Source organism: Metopolophium dirhodum, chromosome 1 (assembly GCF_019925205.1).
Source record: "Metopolophium dirhodum isolate CAU chromosome 1, ASM1992520v1, whole genome shotgun sequence".
NCBI classification, from domain to species: Eukaryota; Metazoa; Arthropoda; class Insecta; order Hemiptera; family Aphididae; genus Metopolophium; species Metopolophium dirhodum.
This window is the reverse complement of record NC_083560.1, coordinates 90,901,001-90,917,708: the sequence shown is the minus strand read 5'-3', so window position 1 is coordinate 90,917,708 and position 16,708 is coordinate 90,901,001. Positions and strand designations below refer to the sequence as shown.

The window sequence follows — 16,708 nt, the reverse complement described above, 5'->3', positions numbered from 1 at the left end:
CAAAAAAAGATTTTATTGACATCAAAATATTATTTATTTGTTAATGATATGATTATATAATTATTAGGATTTCATCACATTCTGATTAAAATGATGATATTTTAATAATTATATATTGTTGTTTGGCCACTAGTCTGAGGATAGATGAATGATACAATTATATTGTTAATTTATGATTTTTTTTTAAATGTCATATGAACATTTTTTTGATACATTTTAAAAATGTTACCCTTCAACCATAAATTAACATCATTTATTTTAAATTAATTTGTTATTATAAAATAATCATTTTTATATTGTTATTTTTCTAACTATTATTTGATGATCCTTATCTTAAATTAATTTGATATTATTTTAGACATTTCTTAAGATTATTATTTTTTAATATAATTCTGATGGTAATTTTAAATTATAATTTATTTTAATATTAATAAATAGTTGATATTATTTTTGATCTTTATTATGGTTCAATATAGATATCAGTAAAAAATATATCAAATAATTGAATTGCTAGCCAGACCTACGAGTACTATAATATATTATATAACTAATAATATTTAATATTAATAATCATAATAGCTGAGGACTAGAGGAGCTGTAAGAAGTAATAAAAATATGAACATAATGACAAATATTATATATATTTATTGTATCCATGAAATTACAATATTAAATGTTAAAAAATATAATTAATAAAATTCAAATCATACAATTTGCTTTTAATAATAATAATTAATGAATTTAAAAAAAAAAAAATTGAAAAATCTTTAATGATTACTAATAGGTAGTTATGTCGACAAATATTATATATATTTATTGTATCCATGAAATTACAATATTAAATGTTAAAAAATATAATTAATAAAATTCAAATCATACAATTTGCTTTTAATAATAATAATTAATGAATTTAAAAAAAAAAAATTGAAAAATCTTACTGATTACTAATAGGTAGTTATGTCGACAAATATTATATATATTTATTGTATCCATGAAATTACAATATTAAATGTTAAAAAATATAATTAACAAAATTCAAATCATACAATTTGCTTTTAATAATAATAATTAACGAATTTTAAAAAAAAAAAATTGAAAAATCTTTAATGATTACTAATAGGTAGTTATGTCAACACTATACATATTATTGCTATTTATAATGATTAATGATACTGACTGATAATTCCTTTAGGTATGTTATCTTAACTTTCATTTTATACATTAAAAAATATTAAAATATATATAATATAAAAATATATATTTAATTTATGTATTAGCCGAAGCCGATGCATTATCTAATGGATCAGCTTCTTGATTTTGATTATTTTTGCGAGTAGAGTCTCTGAATTTGGCACCAGCTATAAATATTTTTAGAGGATTTTCAACATCTATAGCATCAAACTTGGTGAATTTTTTCATTTTTTTGATTGCCTCTGTTATCAAATAAAAATTTAATAAAATTATTTACAATAATATATTATAGCGAGTTCTTTATCTAATTAATAATCAACAGATAATATAATGTACGTAAAGAGATGTATATAGTAGTATTATATGAGTCTGTGATAAATTTATTATACCTATGATGATAAAAAACAAAATCATAATATAATATTATAACTAATCAAACTTACCAAATATAATAGAACATGTTGCTAGTGTGTAAAACACTTTTTTATTTCCTATTCCTTTATAGCTATATTCTTCTAGAAGTCTATCTTTGAAAATAATGCGCATAATTGCACGCACAGTGCTCGGTAATGTATTTCGGGAATACCGTTTAATTTCTTCAACCTCCAAAAAAATTTAAATTAAACATTTTAATATGTTTATGTAGTTAAAAATTAAAATAAATTACCATTTTAGCTCTAAACTCTTTATTTAAAAGCTTAATTTCAAACGTCTGCAAGTTTTCCTCGGTTTCAAGAGGCAAAAGATTATTGAATTCTGTTTGAAACGTATCGTCAAAATTTCTTTTACTTTGATCTTCTCTCTTGAAATCGTTGAACAGCATGCCCTCAATATTATTAACTTTATCAGCCACCAAATTCAGATCGTACTTAATATTGCAAACGGTTCGGTACATTTTTTGTAGATAATCTGAAATTTTATTAATATACTGATAATAATTTGACCTATTTGAATAGAAAATTCAAAATTAATATAAATAGTTACCTAGTACAGAATTATTAACTGAAGTATTTGTATCAGCTGATGACTCCTCTATAGATTGGTTCCATGTTACTTTGAATGGCGACGATGTTGTATGAACTATTTCTGAAGACTTATTGTGTCCAACCAATTTATTTGAAGATATGACTCTTGTATCTGGACCTAATGAAGAAAAATATACTTACAAGTTATGACTGTATGTATATATAATATATATGTGTGTGTGGATATAACTGTTGTGTGGGTGATCTAAAATTATTTTTATTTATCACAGATAATTATGTTTTTTTAAATGATATTATAGATATTTTCATGACAAATTACTCATCGTATTATAATGATCTTTGTAAACGCTATTATCTATTCAATACTTTAACTAGAACACAGTCTAAACTCTTCAGTCTTCTCTTTATTTAGAACTTATTTATTTTTAATTTTATTTCAGTAGATTTTCAATAATACCATAACTTACCAATATTTTTTAATTTCTTGACACCACTAAACACACTTGGACTCAGAGAACAATGGCGGTCAGGAATATCAAACGCCAAACGTTTTTTTACATTTAAAGATGTGACAGGACAAGAATTTGAAATATTAATCTCTTCTGCAGCAATGATTTCGGTTGAAGTTTCTACAAAATATTTCAACATTTAAAACCATTATATAATACAATGATATACGAATTATTATTAGTATAATATTAGTTCTACTTACCATGACTAATATTTTCTATGTGACGTGGACTATAATTCGGATCTGCATCACGATCATCAATTTCATCATCTAATAATAAATTATAAAACAAAAACAGATATTAAGTCATGCTTAAAGTGTTAGCAATAATTATAAGATTTACTTGAAAGATCACAAGATGCAGGACTCCATAACAAAGGATTTTCAGTTTTTTTACCTTTTAATATAATTTTTCTTTTTGTTTTATTGTTGGTACATGTATTTTCAAACTCATTTATTTGAGATGAAGACTCATTGGTGGACAAATCTGATGTGTATAAGGCCTTCATAGCTTTTTGTGAAGCAATACTATAACTTTCTATAAATAAATACTAATTTTAATAAAAATACATCTTGTAGTAATGCAGAATAGCATATTATTTCAATATAATACACATACCAATGTCTTTCCCTATTTTGCGTGCAGCATGAAAATTAAAATCTAACACATTAGGGTAAACTCTGTTTTGAATCATTTTTTTTACGTTCTTTTTTGGCCAAGCACATTTCTGGTTCTTAAACCAATAATTTGGTACAGCTTCCACTGTTTTTTCATCCACAAATTCTATTATTGACCACATATTTTAAAATATTTTACTGGAATAACAATAATAAAATAGTTAAAAATTGACAATAAGAAGAATATTAATTATATATATTATGTACCTATTTAATTTTATTTAACAACTGACAAAAAGTGACAATCACTATTGAAGCAAACTGATTTTTAAACAATTATCTTATTTTATTTTCAAAATTAATATAACACTGATGAAAAATAAATAATTGTTGGACTACATATATTATTATAATAAACATTGTTTATATCAAATTATAGTTTAAAAATAATACATATTATACTCCCTACAAGTTACAACTTAAAAAATATTATTTAATTATTTTAACTCTTTTATAATCCTAAGTATATAAAATTATTTTGTACATAAAATTTATAATTATATATTACTTACAAGAAGTATGTAGTAATGGTAAAGCTACAAATTGATCACCAGAAAGAAAAACTATCATTTTATTTTTAATCTCATTAATTGAGTAACAATAAAATTTGTTGCTTAATGTATTCACAGTATATATATCTAACTCAGAAGATACAATTGGTTTATCAAATAAAATATTGTTGTTTTGAAATTTTTTACAAATTAAATACACTGTGTCATTTTTTTCTTTAACAATATTGAAAACTTTAACCAAAATTTTATTGTGTGTTAGTAGGAAACAGTCGGCTTCTATATTTGTTTTAATTGTAAACTGTTTCATTTTTAATGTGGTGAACTGGGATCCTTGTATATTTTCTGTAAGTGGTCCATTTTTATGAGATCCAGAAAAATAGAAAGCTGCAGGTGTTTCATTTTGAAAATGGGGTTTTAACAAATTTATTTCATTACATCTCTTAACCACTTGGATAAGCGGCTTGTCTGGTTTTCTTATCAAATTTTTTAAAGTACTCATGTAGTTTTCAAAAGGAAACGTAGAGCAATTATCCAGTGGACCAAATTTAATATAATCATCGCAAATATGGCTTAATCCATGAACATTATGTGATATGAGATGACTTCCATACAGTATTTCAAATTGTTTAATAAAGTTATCCAATAATTTCCTTGCAATATTAATATAATGTCCATAGTCAGGGCTTAATAATATGATCATACCTAAACTTAAGTCAAAAAAGTTTTTCCAATGTTCCTTTGATATGATCGATTTGGTTGCAGAGGAACCCAAATACAATAAAAATGTCCTAAACTCAGTAGCTTTCCAATTTTTTATTAAAGCTAAGCTTCGAGGTTTTCTATTTATTTCACAAGGTATGTTTTTTCTTAAGCCTACTAGTGTTTTTGATATTTCTTCTATTTTCCAAGATGGATAACGAACAGTCAATGGACCTTTCATCCATAAATAAATAATTTTTCGAACAACTCCTAAGCAAACTAAATGTTGATAATCCATAGAAAAATCAGAAACAACATCAAAATATGGTACAGTAACTAAAATGGAAGTATTTCCAATATGATATTCTTCGTCAGATCGGGAAATATAATTTTGATGTGTTCTCTTAGAGGGTTGATTACCTGATGTGTGTGGAAAAGTTATCCGATTCAATAAATATTTACCTTCATGTTCACACCTTGAGCAAGAAGAGAAACCGGTGTGGCCTTTGGTTTGCAGTAAAAAAGACTTAGCCGGGGCATCACAACATAGAACATCTATTACAACTTTAAATTGTTTTCCATTTATCTTAATACCACTGTTATGTAATTCATTTATGTCGTCTACAAAATATTTTAAAAATGCATTGCTGTCATAAGGTTTTCTATTCCCACAATATATTCCTATTGGAAAGACATTATTACTATTTGGTCGAATATAGGCAAGTATTGGCCAAAATTCTTCTGCCGTTGATTTAAATAATGGTAGACCATCTACACCTGCTACTATTTTAATAACTGAAGTATCATTTTGAAAACTAGATGGAAAATGTTGTTGAATAGCATTAGCTAAACCAAAATGATAATAATTACCAGGTTCTACGATATGAAAATTTGAGGTGTCTAATGCTTGAGTTTGTAAGATTGTTCTAGAATCTTTAGGTAAGTATTCAAAACAGGTGTGTTGTCTCAAAACAACAAGTAAACTATTAAGAGCACTCTGTGTTATTTTACAATTGACAGCCCATTCAGCTAATAACGATACAAAAATGGATGTTTTACCATATTTATAATTATTTGATGTACAGTCATTATTGTGTTCATCTGATGAAGACTCGCTTTCACTATTACTATTAATACTAATTTCTGATAAATTATCTAAAGCTTCATTATTTAAATAATCTTGAAGAATTGATTCATTTGAACTTCTTTGTGGAGGTGTAAAATTAACATTTTCATCAGAAATATTAGAAGTAGATACAAATACATTCGAATTTGAGTTTACTCCTGGGACAAAATTGATTTTTGATGAATTGGATTGTGGCATAACATGATCAATCATGGGGTCTGAAATAAATGAAACTATATTTCTGAGTTCATCTTCAACTCTTCTTCTCTTAGTTCGGCTACTTAGATTCGACTGTTTTTTGTACGACATAATATACTATATAATAGGATTGGTATAAAATTTAATTTTATTAATTAGCTAGGTACCATTGTAATCAATATCATATAATTTAATAAAATAATTTAAATACTTAAGCTACTTATTATTATTACAATAAAAATCAAAAGTATGTTTTGATGTTTTTGTGTTTAAACTATACTATTATATATTTTCACTAATTTAAGGTAGACTAAATAGATGATAGTAAATATGAATAGTAAATCAACTTGATTAAGAATTCAAAATACACAATAATTTAAATTATATTCTTAAAAATGTTTGATGATACTTTAATTCCATCCCTTACATTTAATACATTTTATATTAGCGTTGATTTACTATGTAAATGTTGTAATTATATGATAAGCTGTTTAGTATATTTTCGATGCTACTTATGTGTGAGCATGTCACCAGACATAAATTGTACTATAACTAATAAATAAAGTGGGTAATTAACTTGATTAATTAGTTTATCAAAAAAACAAATCATTTTACAATTATTAGGTACATATACCTATATAGTTTTATATAGCGGGAGGATAATTTAAAATTTTATACCAATTATAGCAATCATAAATAAACAATTTTATTGTAATATAAAAACATACATACGATAGGTATAATATATAAGTCACTTAAATTATATATATTATAGTTCTGACTAAATAATATTAAATATATCATATATAGGTATGTAATATATATCCAAAGAACTAATATACTTAAAATTAACTCAGACCCAAGACATTTGGAATTTTAGTCAAAAGTGAAGAGTAGGATAAATAGTAGAAAGTATGTATATTTATTAGTAAAAATGAGTACACGGACCACACGACGTTTTGTTTTTACTTAATAATAATAATATGTATATTAATTATATTTTAATTTGTATGTTCTATCAGTACTTTAACTATATACTTATAATGATAATATTATAATATAATAATATCTGTGGAATGATGGTAGAAGCTGATATTATGTACATTTCGTTAATTTTTTAATTATCATTTAAATAGTTTAGAAATCGTATATTTCAAGTGGTGGAAAAATATGATATGTCTCTATTATGTGTGTAGCAACTGATATGACGTCATTATTTGAAAATATATTTTGGAAAGAAGTTTGTAAAATGTACATATCAGCTTCTGCCATCTTTCCACAGATATATTATACTTATAATTACTAGCTTAATTATGAATATTATGATAATTATATTTACTTACCGAATAGAGTGTAAAATGTGTCGTCAATACGTAAGCACGAGCGGAAAGGTAACAATAAGTAGTAACTTACTGTACGGAATACGGAGTGGCGAGTGCCGACAGCGGTTAAAATTACTTAAAAATCGATGTTCGCCACGGAATTATGAAGAGTAAGTCGTATATTGTATGGTGAACTGGTGGAGGGAGTACTGCCACTACTGCACTCCTCTCCCAAACGGCAAGTAATTTCGTGTATCAACATCGTTATCGTGTTGCGTCGATGTGCCAGTCGGAAAAACCCAGATAATTCAAAAATATCGTACGGAACGACGCGGCATAAATAATTATTAGATATAATAGATATAATAGATTACCGATGGGCGACGAGCGTGATTACTAATATATAGTATGATATATATAGTATAATATTATATAATAATATGACCATATTATTATGTCTGACCGCCGCCCGACGAAAACTGGTCGCCGCGCAGACGCGCAGTAATAATTTAATTTTGAACAGAGGTTGTCCAGTGGGAGAGGGTTCCTCAATATAATATGATTACTTGGCCGTAAATTCACAAATAGCAAAACAAAATAGAAAGAAGGCAAAATCAAAAACATATTTTGTTTGAAGTAGGTATTATAATATCTATAACAGTGGTTGTCAACCTTTTTGGGTCCACGGCTCCTTTTGATTTTGAAATAAAATATACGGCTCCCATACGAACATTTAAAATAAACAAATTTACATTACTTATAATAATTTTAATCTAACTTTATTTAATGATAAACATGTAATTAGGTATTAATAATAGGAAACATTTTTTTGAGATTTATTTTTTACATACAATTAAAAAATTAATACATTAATAATAATTTTAATTTTTAATGGGACGGCTGTGCTTGTTTTTGTTGCATTAAATCATCAAATCGTGGGGTAAATTTTGATAGTGCGATTCTCATTTCCTTTTCGGTATTTAGTTTTCCTCTGTATTTACTTTTGATAACTGCTAAGGCCGAAAAACCCGTTTCACATAAGTATGAAGAAGCAAATGGAATTAAAGTCCTGATAGCCTTATTGGCTACGATCGGATATTGCTTCTTCATAGCTATCCAAAATTCTGGTAAAGATAATGATACAAATTTGGATTTTGATACTGAATCTGAGTACAAGTCTATCAGTTGTTCTTGTTCAGTAATTGTTAATTCTGACGGTAGATCAGTAGTAAAAGGATCTTTAATCCAATTTCGTTGTTGATCGTCCTCGGGAAAATAATTTTGGAAGTGAACAATAAGTTGTGATAAGTGTTCCATGAATACTAATTTGATAGATTCTATCAAGTTTAAATTATTTTCATGAAGGAACATATACAATGTGGGAAAACAGTCATTTAAAGCACCTTCATCCATTTTATTCTTCCACAAGACTAATTTTCTTTTAAAAGAAGTAATTTTTTTAGTTAACTGCAAAATGTGGGTCTCATTACCTTGTAAAGATACATTTAATACATTGAGTTTTTCAAAAATATCACATAAGTATGATAATTTTATTAAAAAGACTTCATTTTCAAATTTTTCAAAATATTTTTTTTGTTCAAGAAGAAAACAATGTAGTTCTTTTCGAAGTTCAAATACTCTTTTCAACACGTTTTCTCGTGAAAGCCAACGGGAGTTGCAATAATACAAAAGTGAGGTATGCTCAGCTCCCATGTCTTCACACATTTTTTTAAAACACCGGGACTTTATAGGTCGAGTTTTGATGAAATTAACTATTTCAATAACAGACAGCAAGACTTCATTAAGACTTGGACTAATAATTTTTGAAGCGAGAGCTTCTCTGTGAATAATACAGTGCGTCCATACAGCGTTAGGGGCTTTTTTTTTAACGAGTGCTTGTAAACCATTATAACAACCTGCCATAGAGCGAGCTCCATCGGTGCAAACACCAAAACATCTGTCCCAAACAATGTTGTTTTCAATTATGAAAGAATCTAATATATTAAATAAATCTGCTGCTTTTGTTTCACCAACAATAGTTTTACAAAATAGTAAATCTTCATGAAACACGTCATTTACTACGAACCTTACATAACAAATAAGATGGGCATCATTATGGCTGTCAGTTGCTTCATCCAGTTGAATGGCGAAGTCATTTCCTATTAGTTTTCATTTTATTTGGAAGCATACTTTCTACAGCCATTACTTTCAAACAAACAACACACTGGGGATGTTCTACGTTTGCAACAACAGTGCTAGTAAATCCGAAATTCAAATAACTATCATCATATTTTCTGATTTTTTGTTTCTTTTCAATATTTGAAATTACTTCTGGATTATCACGTTTTCTACTAGAATTCAAAAACTTATCCATAGTTATAACTACTATTATTACAGAAAAAATACACAACAAATAACACAGAACAAAAAAAGATCGTAATAAATATCGGTCGATATACGTAGCCGTAGCGCATATAACACACTGAATACAAAACAGACAGGCGACAGCGGTGTGCGTTTTACAACTGATAGATTATATTAGAGGCAAATCATTAAGTACCTACCTAATTGTAAATAGTAATCGAAATATGCTATTACTCGATATCGCAAACACGGTTATCGACGGTTATCTCACACATGCAACATGTAATATGTATTGGTGCGCCGAAATTTTATTTTTAGTTTCTATTGCGAACGCGGCTCCCTTGATAATAACCGGCGACGCCCCTGGGAGCCGCGACGCACAGGTTGAAAACCCCTGATCTATAACATCGATGACAAAATAAATTGTCATGATTATGATATAACACCCGTAATATTACTATGCTATAATATATTATATTATGTGGCAATGTGGCATATAATATATGCTCTGTGTTTTACTAAAGGTATTATTGGTATTAAGCAATATAGAAATACGTATATTATATATATACAGTACTACAGTAGGTACTTACTGTACTGTTGTAGATATATTATAAACATCGTGGATCCTAGCCCTGTGTCGAACTGGTGACCGTGATAACGGTTAAATAACAATATTATATTGTAATATATTTAGGTATATTATTATCATTGGAGTAATAGCAGGTGCAGTGGTATACATATATATTATATACTGTGCTACCTTATAAATAAATAATATACATAATAACATAATATTAATATATAATAACACATAGTAGGTACATTGCAATTGCAATCGCATATAGGTATACATGTTAATATGTTATAATATATAATATTATTAATTATATTAATTATATAATAAGTACATATTATACTCCAATAACTAACATTAACCTACTCTCCACTAATATGTATATAATTTAGGTAATGGCTAAAGGGATAGGATCATAGATAATAAATAATATATCTATTATGTATGGTTTGGTTGTTAATGATCTTAAAAACTCAAAAAATGCAAATATACTACAAGGAACAAGGTACCTATGCTATTTAAAGTTTAGAGGACGCTTCACGTGCATTTGTTGTCTCCGCGTCTTACAAATGCATAACGCACTACACGCAATACTCGGCTATCGTTTGTCATGTGTCTGTCCAGAAAGGTTTCGAAACAGATGGACAGATTATGATGGAGTTTTCACAAGTATTGAAATATAATTGTATTATAATAAAATTATATTATATATAATAGAAAAACGAAAAACTATAAGATAATTATAATATTAGATATAGCTGGATCAATATTCTGGATATTATGCGTTGGTATAATAGTATTTATCCTGGGTAGAGAAAGGCTATTAGGAGTTAGGGCGTAATACCCATAAATACGCATCTAAATAAAATATCATCTTATTATTGCTATCTGCAGGGATATAATTCAGGTACAATTAAAAATCATATTTTATATTATAATTATTTTTGTTTTATAATATTAACATAAAAATTATTTGTTCAGAATAATATTTTATTATTTCAATTATTATATCATAATATTAATAAATTCAGAATATGATTTAGACATTTTATTTTTTATAGCAAAATAATCATTTTTTAAGAATTGTAGTTTATTATTTCAATTATGATATCATAATATTAATAATTTCAAAATATAATTTAGGTATTTCGGTTTTGATAATATATTAAACACATTTTCAGACTAAAATATTATTATTTCTGTTATAATATCATAATATTATAATATCCAAAATATATTTTAGATAATTCGTTTTTAATAACATAATGACAATTAATTCAGATTATCAATTTATCATTTCGTTTATGATGTCATATTATTCAATTTTTTATAATATTATGTTACAAAATAATTATTTGAAATTGTATTGATATTTATTTGATAATATTATTTTTATAATGAAGATATGATAATAATTAGATATTATCATTACGAAAATGCTATCTGGGCCAGTTAAAAAAATAAAAAATAAAAAAATAAAAAAAAGTGAGAGGTGGCCACCATTCTGGATGTCTGTACAACACAGATATTTTGCAAATTTTTTGCATTTTTTTATTAATAATGAGTTCGTATAATTATACAAAGTTAAATATTACAAGTCCTATATTTCATTTAATATTTTATAAAATCAAGGCGGATCAACACAGATATGTTTTATATGCATATCTACACTACATATTAAAAGTTTACCCCCCGCTTCATATTTTTAATTTAAGTATAACTCCGTTGCTATTTATGTTGGAATGTTTATTTTTACATCAAACATTTTTGTTTTTAATTCTTTATAAGTCCCCCTCATAGTATCATAGTGTTAAATCGTTTTCAAAGATTTTTGGATTTTAACGTTAAATATCAAATATTTTTTTAATAGAACAATTCTATTAAAAAATTTAATTAATTATATTATTATATTCTAAGCATTTTGTGATCGGAATCTGTACCTCCCATGCTAAGACAACATATTTTAATATTTCCGAAATTTTGAACAACACAAATATCATGGAGATATTTGAAAAAATAAGTACCGGTTGTATTTATTAAATCATTAGCTATTTTACAAATTTCAAGCCATGTTGGCGATTCTAGTATTTTAGAAGCATAAGGTTTTCCATTTCCAGAAATATTGTGTCCATGATCGACAATTAAAATATTTCCTTTAATTGGAATTTTATTTAGATTATATTTCATAATTTTAATTTTAATATTTTTATTATTAGTATTATAGTATTCATATTTACAAAACTTAACAAAGATTTCATTATTTAATATTGAGTTTTCTATTTCGTTTTGCATTTCATTTTTTCGTAATTTATTAAAATCATTGATAGTTGTTTCCATTATTTTATTATTTATTATATTTTTAATTTTTAAATTAATTTTTTCAATTTCTTTTTAATACATTTTTGCATTTAGATTTTTATTTTAAATAGAACAATTATATTAAAAAATATTTTAATTATTATTGTATTTAGATTTTCTGATCTTTTTGCACATTGTTTTCTTTGTGATCTTTTATTGATATAATATGAAGTGTCCCAGAACATACATATATATACTACTGTTATATAATTACATTCAATGCCTACTTCAATAGATAAATAAATAAGAGATAATTAAGAGATATTAAGAAATGAAGAATAGCCGCGTGACGTCATTGGGCCTTACTCGTCGGAATTGCCTATCTCATACGTGTAAAAGTTGCTCGCTTCACACAACGATTTACCCACCTAAAAATTTTATTTTTGAAATTTAATTTACGTAGCAATGTGTGATTTTATGTGTTAAAGACGACGCAAGTATCAGAATTTCAATAAAACGTTTAATTTTTCAAATATTAAAAATCTCAAGAGACATTTTTGTTAAACGCCGCGTCATGACACCCGGACACCGTTGTTCGCCGCGACGCTCGCGACGTATACGACGTATACCGGCGTACCCGTACCAATACACCACTGATTAACACATCATAGACATATACCTAGGTAATAAACTAATAAATATAATAAAATCCATCAAACCTTAAAAGTCCCGTCTAAAAACCAGCAATCACTCCGGGCCAATAATTCTAAATTTCTCCGAGTCGAGAACACAACGACTCTACCTTCATTGACGGAATCATCATCAAGTGAATCGTAAATTAAAAAATGTTCACCCGTAAGCGTCTTTTGATACCGATCGGGAAGAGTACCAAAGTCATTAAGTGTTTTTGGATTGGGCGGCAAATTTTTCCTTAGGTATGTGTAAAATACATAAAAATTTAATTGGATTCGTGGAAATTTGAAAAAAATAAATACATCCGGACTTTACGCATTGATTTTTTTAAATTATCACGGTTAGGTAGTTAGCTGAGAACCCCGTCAGATAAGCCAGCCATCTCTGTACGTAATATTTGAGCAGGTGGTAGTTGTGGTTGGTCCTCAGCTTTCCGCTTCAAAGAATATTTGATGATCTCTGCTTCACACTCTTCTTGGTTGGGAACATGGTCGTGATCGTCCAACGTTGATTCTCGTACAAAATAATTTTTATTTTCAAAAATATTGAACGCAGTAATAACTCTTGCTTTGCACTCTTTTTTACGTAACTTTTGACATTCCCAGTATGTTTTACCGTTGACTGGTAATTTAGAACGCACATAAATAAAACCTCCACAAATTAATTTTGTTTCACTCAAAATTTTAATTTCAGCCATGGTGATAGATTATAATAAAATTAAAATGATTTTGCTAAGTATATAATCTTATATTATTTACAATAAAATGCACTGGAAAGTATAACGACGGTCGATAGCACTCGAATAACGCGGCTTTACGATTACAACGATTACGTTTTACTTGTATACCATAGATAAAAGATACAAACGATAATAATAATAATAATATCGGTGTAAAATATAAATCAGCGACGGTAAAGTGCAATAATGGCAAACATGCGATTCTACATGTGCCCGTTTATCGCACGGAGAAAAAAAAGATTAGAAAAGATTAGAAAAGATTAGAATGTATAGCAACAGCTGTATTTTAGTTATAATGTATAGAAAATACATACCTAGTCATTACAGCTCACAGTTATAACAACATTTTTAAATTTTTAAAAATTTTTATTTCGGGAACAATAACCGTCGGGAAAAAGTCGTTCGGGAAAAAAGGTTTCGGGTTTTCGGATTTTCGGATAAAACGACATTCGGGAAAAAGTTCATTCGGGAATTTCGATTCGGGAAAAACGGCGGGTACCCAAATTGACACATAATACAATTATAGTATAAATGTATAATAGTATTAGTATAATAATTGATTATAAACACTATAGCAGGGGTCGGCAATAGGCGGCCCGCGGAAGGAAAAAATATGGACTGCCAAAAATTTTCTTAATTTTCCTATATATCCTATGCATCACTCCCCCCACCCCTCATAACAAAAATTAAACTAAAATTGAAATCGATTTCATGAGGCGCTGAGACAATAATAACGGTTAATCATTATCTGTGTTGTTGTTGAACATGCCGCAGTCACGGCTGCGGGCCGAGTCGCTTGCATTCGCGTGTGTGTGTGTGTGATTTCAGAGGCGATCTATTTTTATGATTTATTAGGAAATTACGATAGCGTTCATCGTATAAAGCTGTTTATAATAATAGTCACGATAACAGAACACCATACATTGAACCTACTTCTTGAAACACTTAATAATATTATTTAGTTAAATTTAATCGTTGCGTTGCGTTTGTCGTTCGTAGTCCGTCGCGTCCGTAGTGTTAAAACTTATTAATTTATAAATATTATTCGTGTGCAATCGAGTATGTTTTCCAAAAAACGTAAAGTTGACAATGAAAACAGAAAGTTCCTGGCTGAGTGGACCGAACAATATTTTTTTACACTTCCAGTAAGAGCTGGAGCCGTTCCAGTTTGTCTCATATGCAACAGTACAGTTGCTGTCGTTAAATGTGCTAATTTAAAGCGTCATTATGATACAATGCATAAAGATTTTGAAAAAAAATTTCCTCTTGACAGTGCAGCGCGTAAAGATAAGCTCCAAGCGTATCTCTTGTCTTATAAAAATAGTACGACTATGTTAGTAAAAAGTATGAGTGGGCAAGAAAAGTCAATAGAAGCAGCATTGCGTGTTTGCTGGACGTTAAATAAGCACCAAAAGCCATTTACAGACTCAGAAATTGTAAAAGAGTGTATGTTGGAAGTAGCCACTGCACTTTTTGAAGAGAAAAAGGACATAATTAATGCTATTCAAAATATTCCTCTATCAGCAAGAAGCAATACAAGAAGAACAGAACTATTGGCCGATGACAACAAAAATAATTTAATTCACATTTTACAGATGGCTCCTTGCTACGCTATTGCAATTGATGAGTCATGTGATATTGTTGATTCTGAGCAGATGTCAATTTTCGTGCGCTTTTTAGACGCTGAAAGTAAAGTGTTTAGAGATGAGTTGTTAGCATTATTGCCATTGAAATGCAAGACTCGTGGAGAAGATTTGTTTAAAACTTTTGACGACTTCATGACTAAATCAAATATTAGTTATGATAAAATTGTGTCTATTTCAACCGATGGCGCCCCAGCAATGATTGGTAAAGAAAAAGGATTTGTTAATAGAATCAAGGATAAGAATGCTGAAATACTTTCATATCAATGTATAATTCATCAAACATCCCTGTGTGGCAAACTTAGTACAACGCTGAAGGAAGTAATGGACACAATGATCAAGTTGATTAATTTTTTGATGTCCCGATCTGCTCTTCAGCACAGGCAGTTTAAAGATTTTTTATTTGAATGTGATTCAGTGTATTTGGATTTACTTCAACATAACAATATCCGTTGGTTAAGTAAAGGCAAAGTGATCGAACGTTTTTTGAGTATAAAAGAAGAAGTAATCACGTTTTTGGTAAACTTGGATTCACAAGAATCAAAGCAGTATCATAAATTCTTAGCAAACGAGAGCAATATGCTATCTGTGGCATTTTTAAAAGACATTCTTACATATTTAAATGTACTTAATATTGAGTTACAAGGGCATAACAAGTTAATTTGTGATCTGATATCAAGTGTATCTGCTTTCCGATGAAAACTTGAAATCTTTGAAGAAGATATAAAAAATCAAGATTTTATTCATTTTCCAACAATCCTTGAATATAAAAAGAATTCCGACATAGACTGCAGTATGTTTTTAAGTTTTTTGTTGGACCTTGGTGAAGAATTTGGTAAGAGATTCAAAGACTTTGCAGAAATTGGAAAACTGTCTCAATTTTTAAAAAATACGTTTGAAGTTTCTCCGACTGGAGAATGGATTGACGTTGCTACAAAATTATTCAGGCTTCCAAAATCTTCACTTCAAATGGAAATTATTGATTTGCAAGAAGATATCTCATTGCAAATGAATAAGACTTCGTCTACTGAAGATTTTTGGATAAAACATGTCTTGGATAAATACATGAACTGTAAAACCCTTGCCATAAAATTAGCTACTATGTTTGGCTCCACTTATGTATGTGAAACTTCGTTTTCAAAAATGACGTTTTTAAAAAACCGATACCGTT

General features: G+C 27.8%; 3 protein-coding genes across 3 annotated transcripts; 1 reads left to right on the top strand and 2 right to left on the bottom strand.

Moving 5' to 3' along the window:
• Nucleotides 1-1,266: 1,266 nt before the first annotated feature.
• LOC132945066 (uncharacterized) lies at nucleotides 1,267-7,369 on the bottom strand. Its single transcript, XM_061014692.1, has 9 exons — nucleotides 7,245-7,369; nucleotides 3,308-3,504; nucleotides 3,032-3,226; nucleotides 2,890-2,958; nucleotides 2,645-2,806; nucleotides 2,176-2,334; nucleotides 1,859-2,100; nucleotides 1,635-1,794; nucleotides 1,267-1,433 (listed from the first exon to the last, which is right to left on the bottom strand). The coding sequence occupies exons 2-9, from the start codon at nucleotides 3,486-3,488 to the stop codon at nucleotides 1,267-1,269; spliced, it is 1,335 nt and encodes a 444-aa protein (XP_060870675.1). The 5' UTR covers nucleotides 3,489-3,504; nucleotides 7,245-7,369.
• A 742-nt stretch (nucleotides 7,370-8,111) lies between these two features.
• LOC132945056 (zinc finger BED domain-containing protein 5-like) lies at nucleotides 8,112-9,597 on the bottom strand. Its single transcript, XM_061014681.1, has 3 exons — nucleotides 9,414-9,597; nucleotides 8,862-9,301; nucleotides 8,112-8,690 (listed from the first exon to the last, which is right to left on the bottom strand). The coding sequence occupies exons 1-3, from the start codon at nucleotides 9,595-9,597 to the stop codon at nucleotides 8,112-8,114; spliced, it is 1,203 nt and encodes a 400-aa protein (XP_060870664.1).
• A 5,358-nt stretch (nucleotides 9,598-14,955) lies between these two features.
• Nucleotides 14,956-16,236, top strand: LOC132945049 (general transcription factor II-I repeat domain-containing protein 2B-like). Its single transcript, XM_061014667.1, has one exon. It carries the CDS (start codon nucleotides 14,956-14,958, stop codon nucleotides 16,234-16,236), a length of 1,281 nt encoding a protein of 426 aa, XP_060870650.1.
• Nucleotides 16,237-16,708: the final 472 nt, after the last annotated feature.

Coding starts and splice junctions, on each gene's coding strand:
- LOC132945049 (XM_061014667.1), top strand. CDS start 14,956: ATGTTTTCCAAAAAACGTAAAGTTGACAATGAAAACAGAAAGTTCCTG.
- LOC132945066 (XM_061014692.1), bottom strand. CDS start 3,488: ATGTGGTCAATAATAGAATTTGTGGATGAAAAAACAGTGGAAGCTGTA. Junction 2,959..3,031: donor TGCATCTTGTGATCTTTCAA/GTAAATCTTATA, acceptor ATTTATTATTAG/ATGATGAAATTGATGATCGT. Junction 2,807..2,889: donor CATAGAAAATATTAGTCATG/GTAAGTAGAACT, acceptor AATATTTTGTAG/AAACTTCAACCGAAATCATT.
- LOC132945056 (XM_061014681.1), bottom strand. CDS start 9,597: ATGGATAAGTTTTTGAATTCTAGTAGAAAACGTGATAATCCAGAAGTA. Junction 9,302..9,413: donor GAAAGTAATGGCTGTAGAAA/GTATGCTTCCAA, acceptor TAAGGTTCGTAG/TAAATGACGTGTTTCATGAA. Junction 8,691..8,861: donor GAGAAAACGTGTTGAAAAGA/GTATTTGAACTT, acceptor CACATTTTGCAG/TTAACTAAAAAAATTACTTC.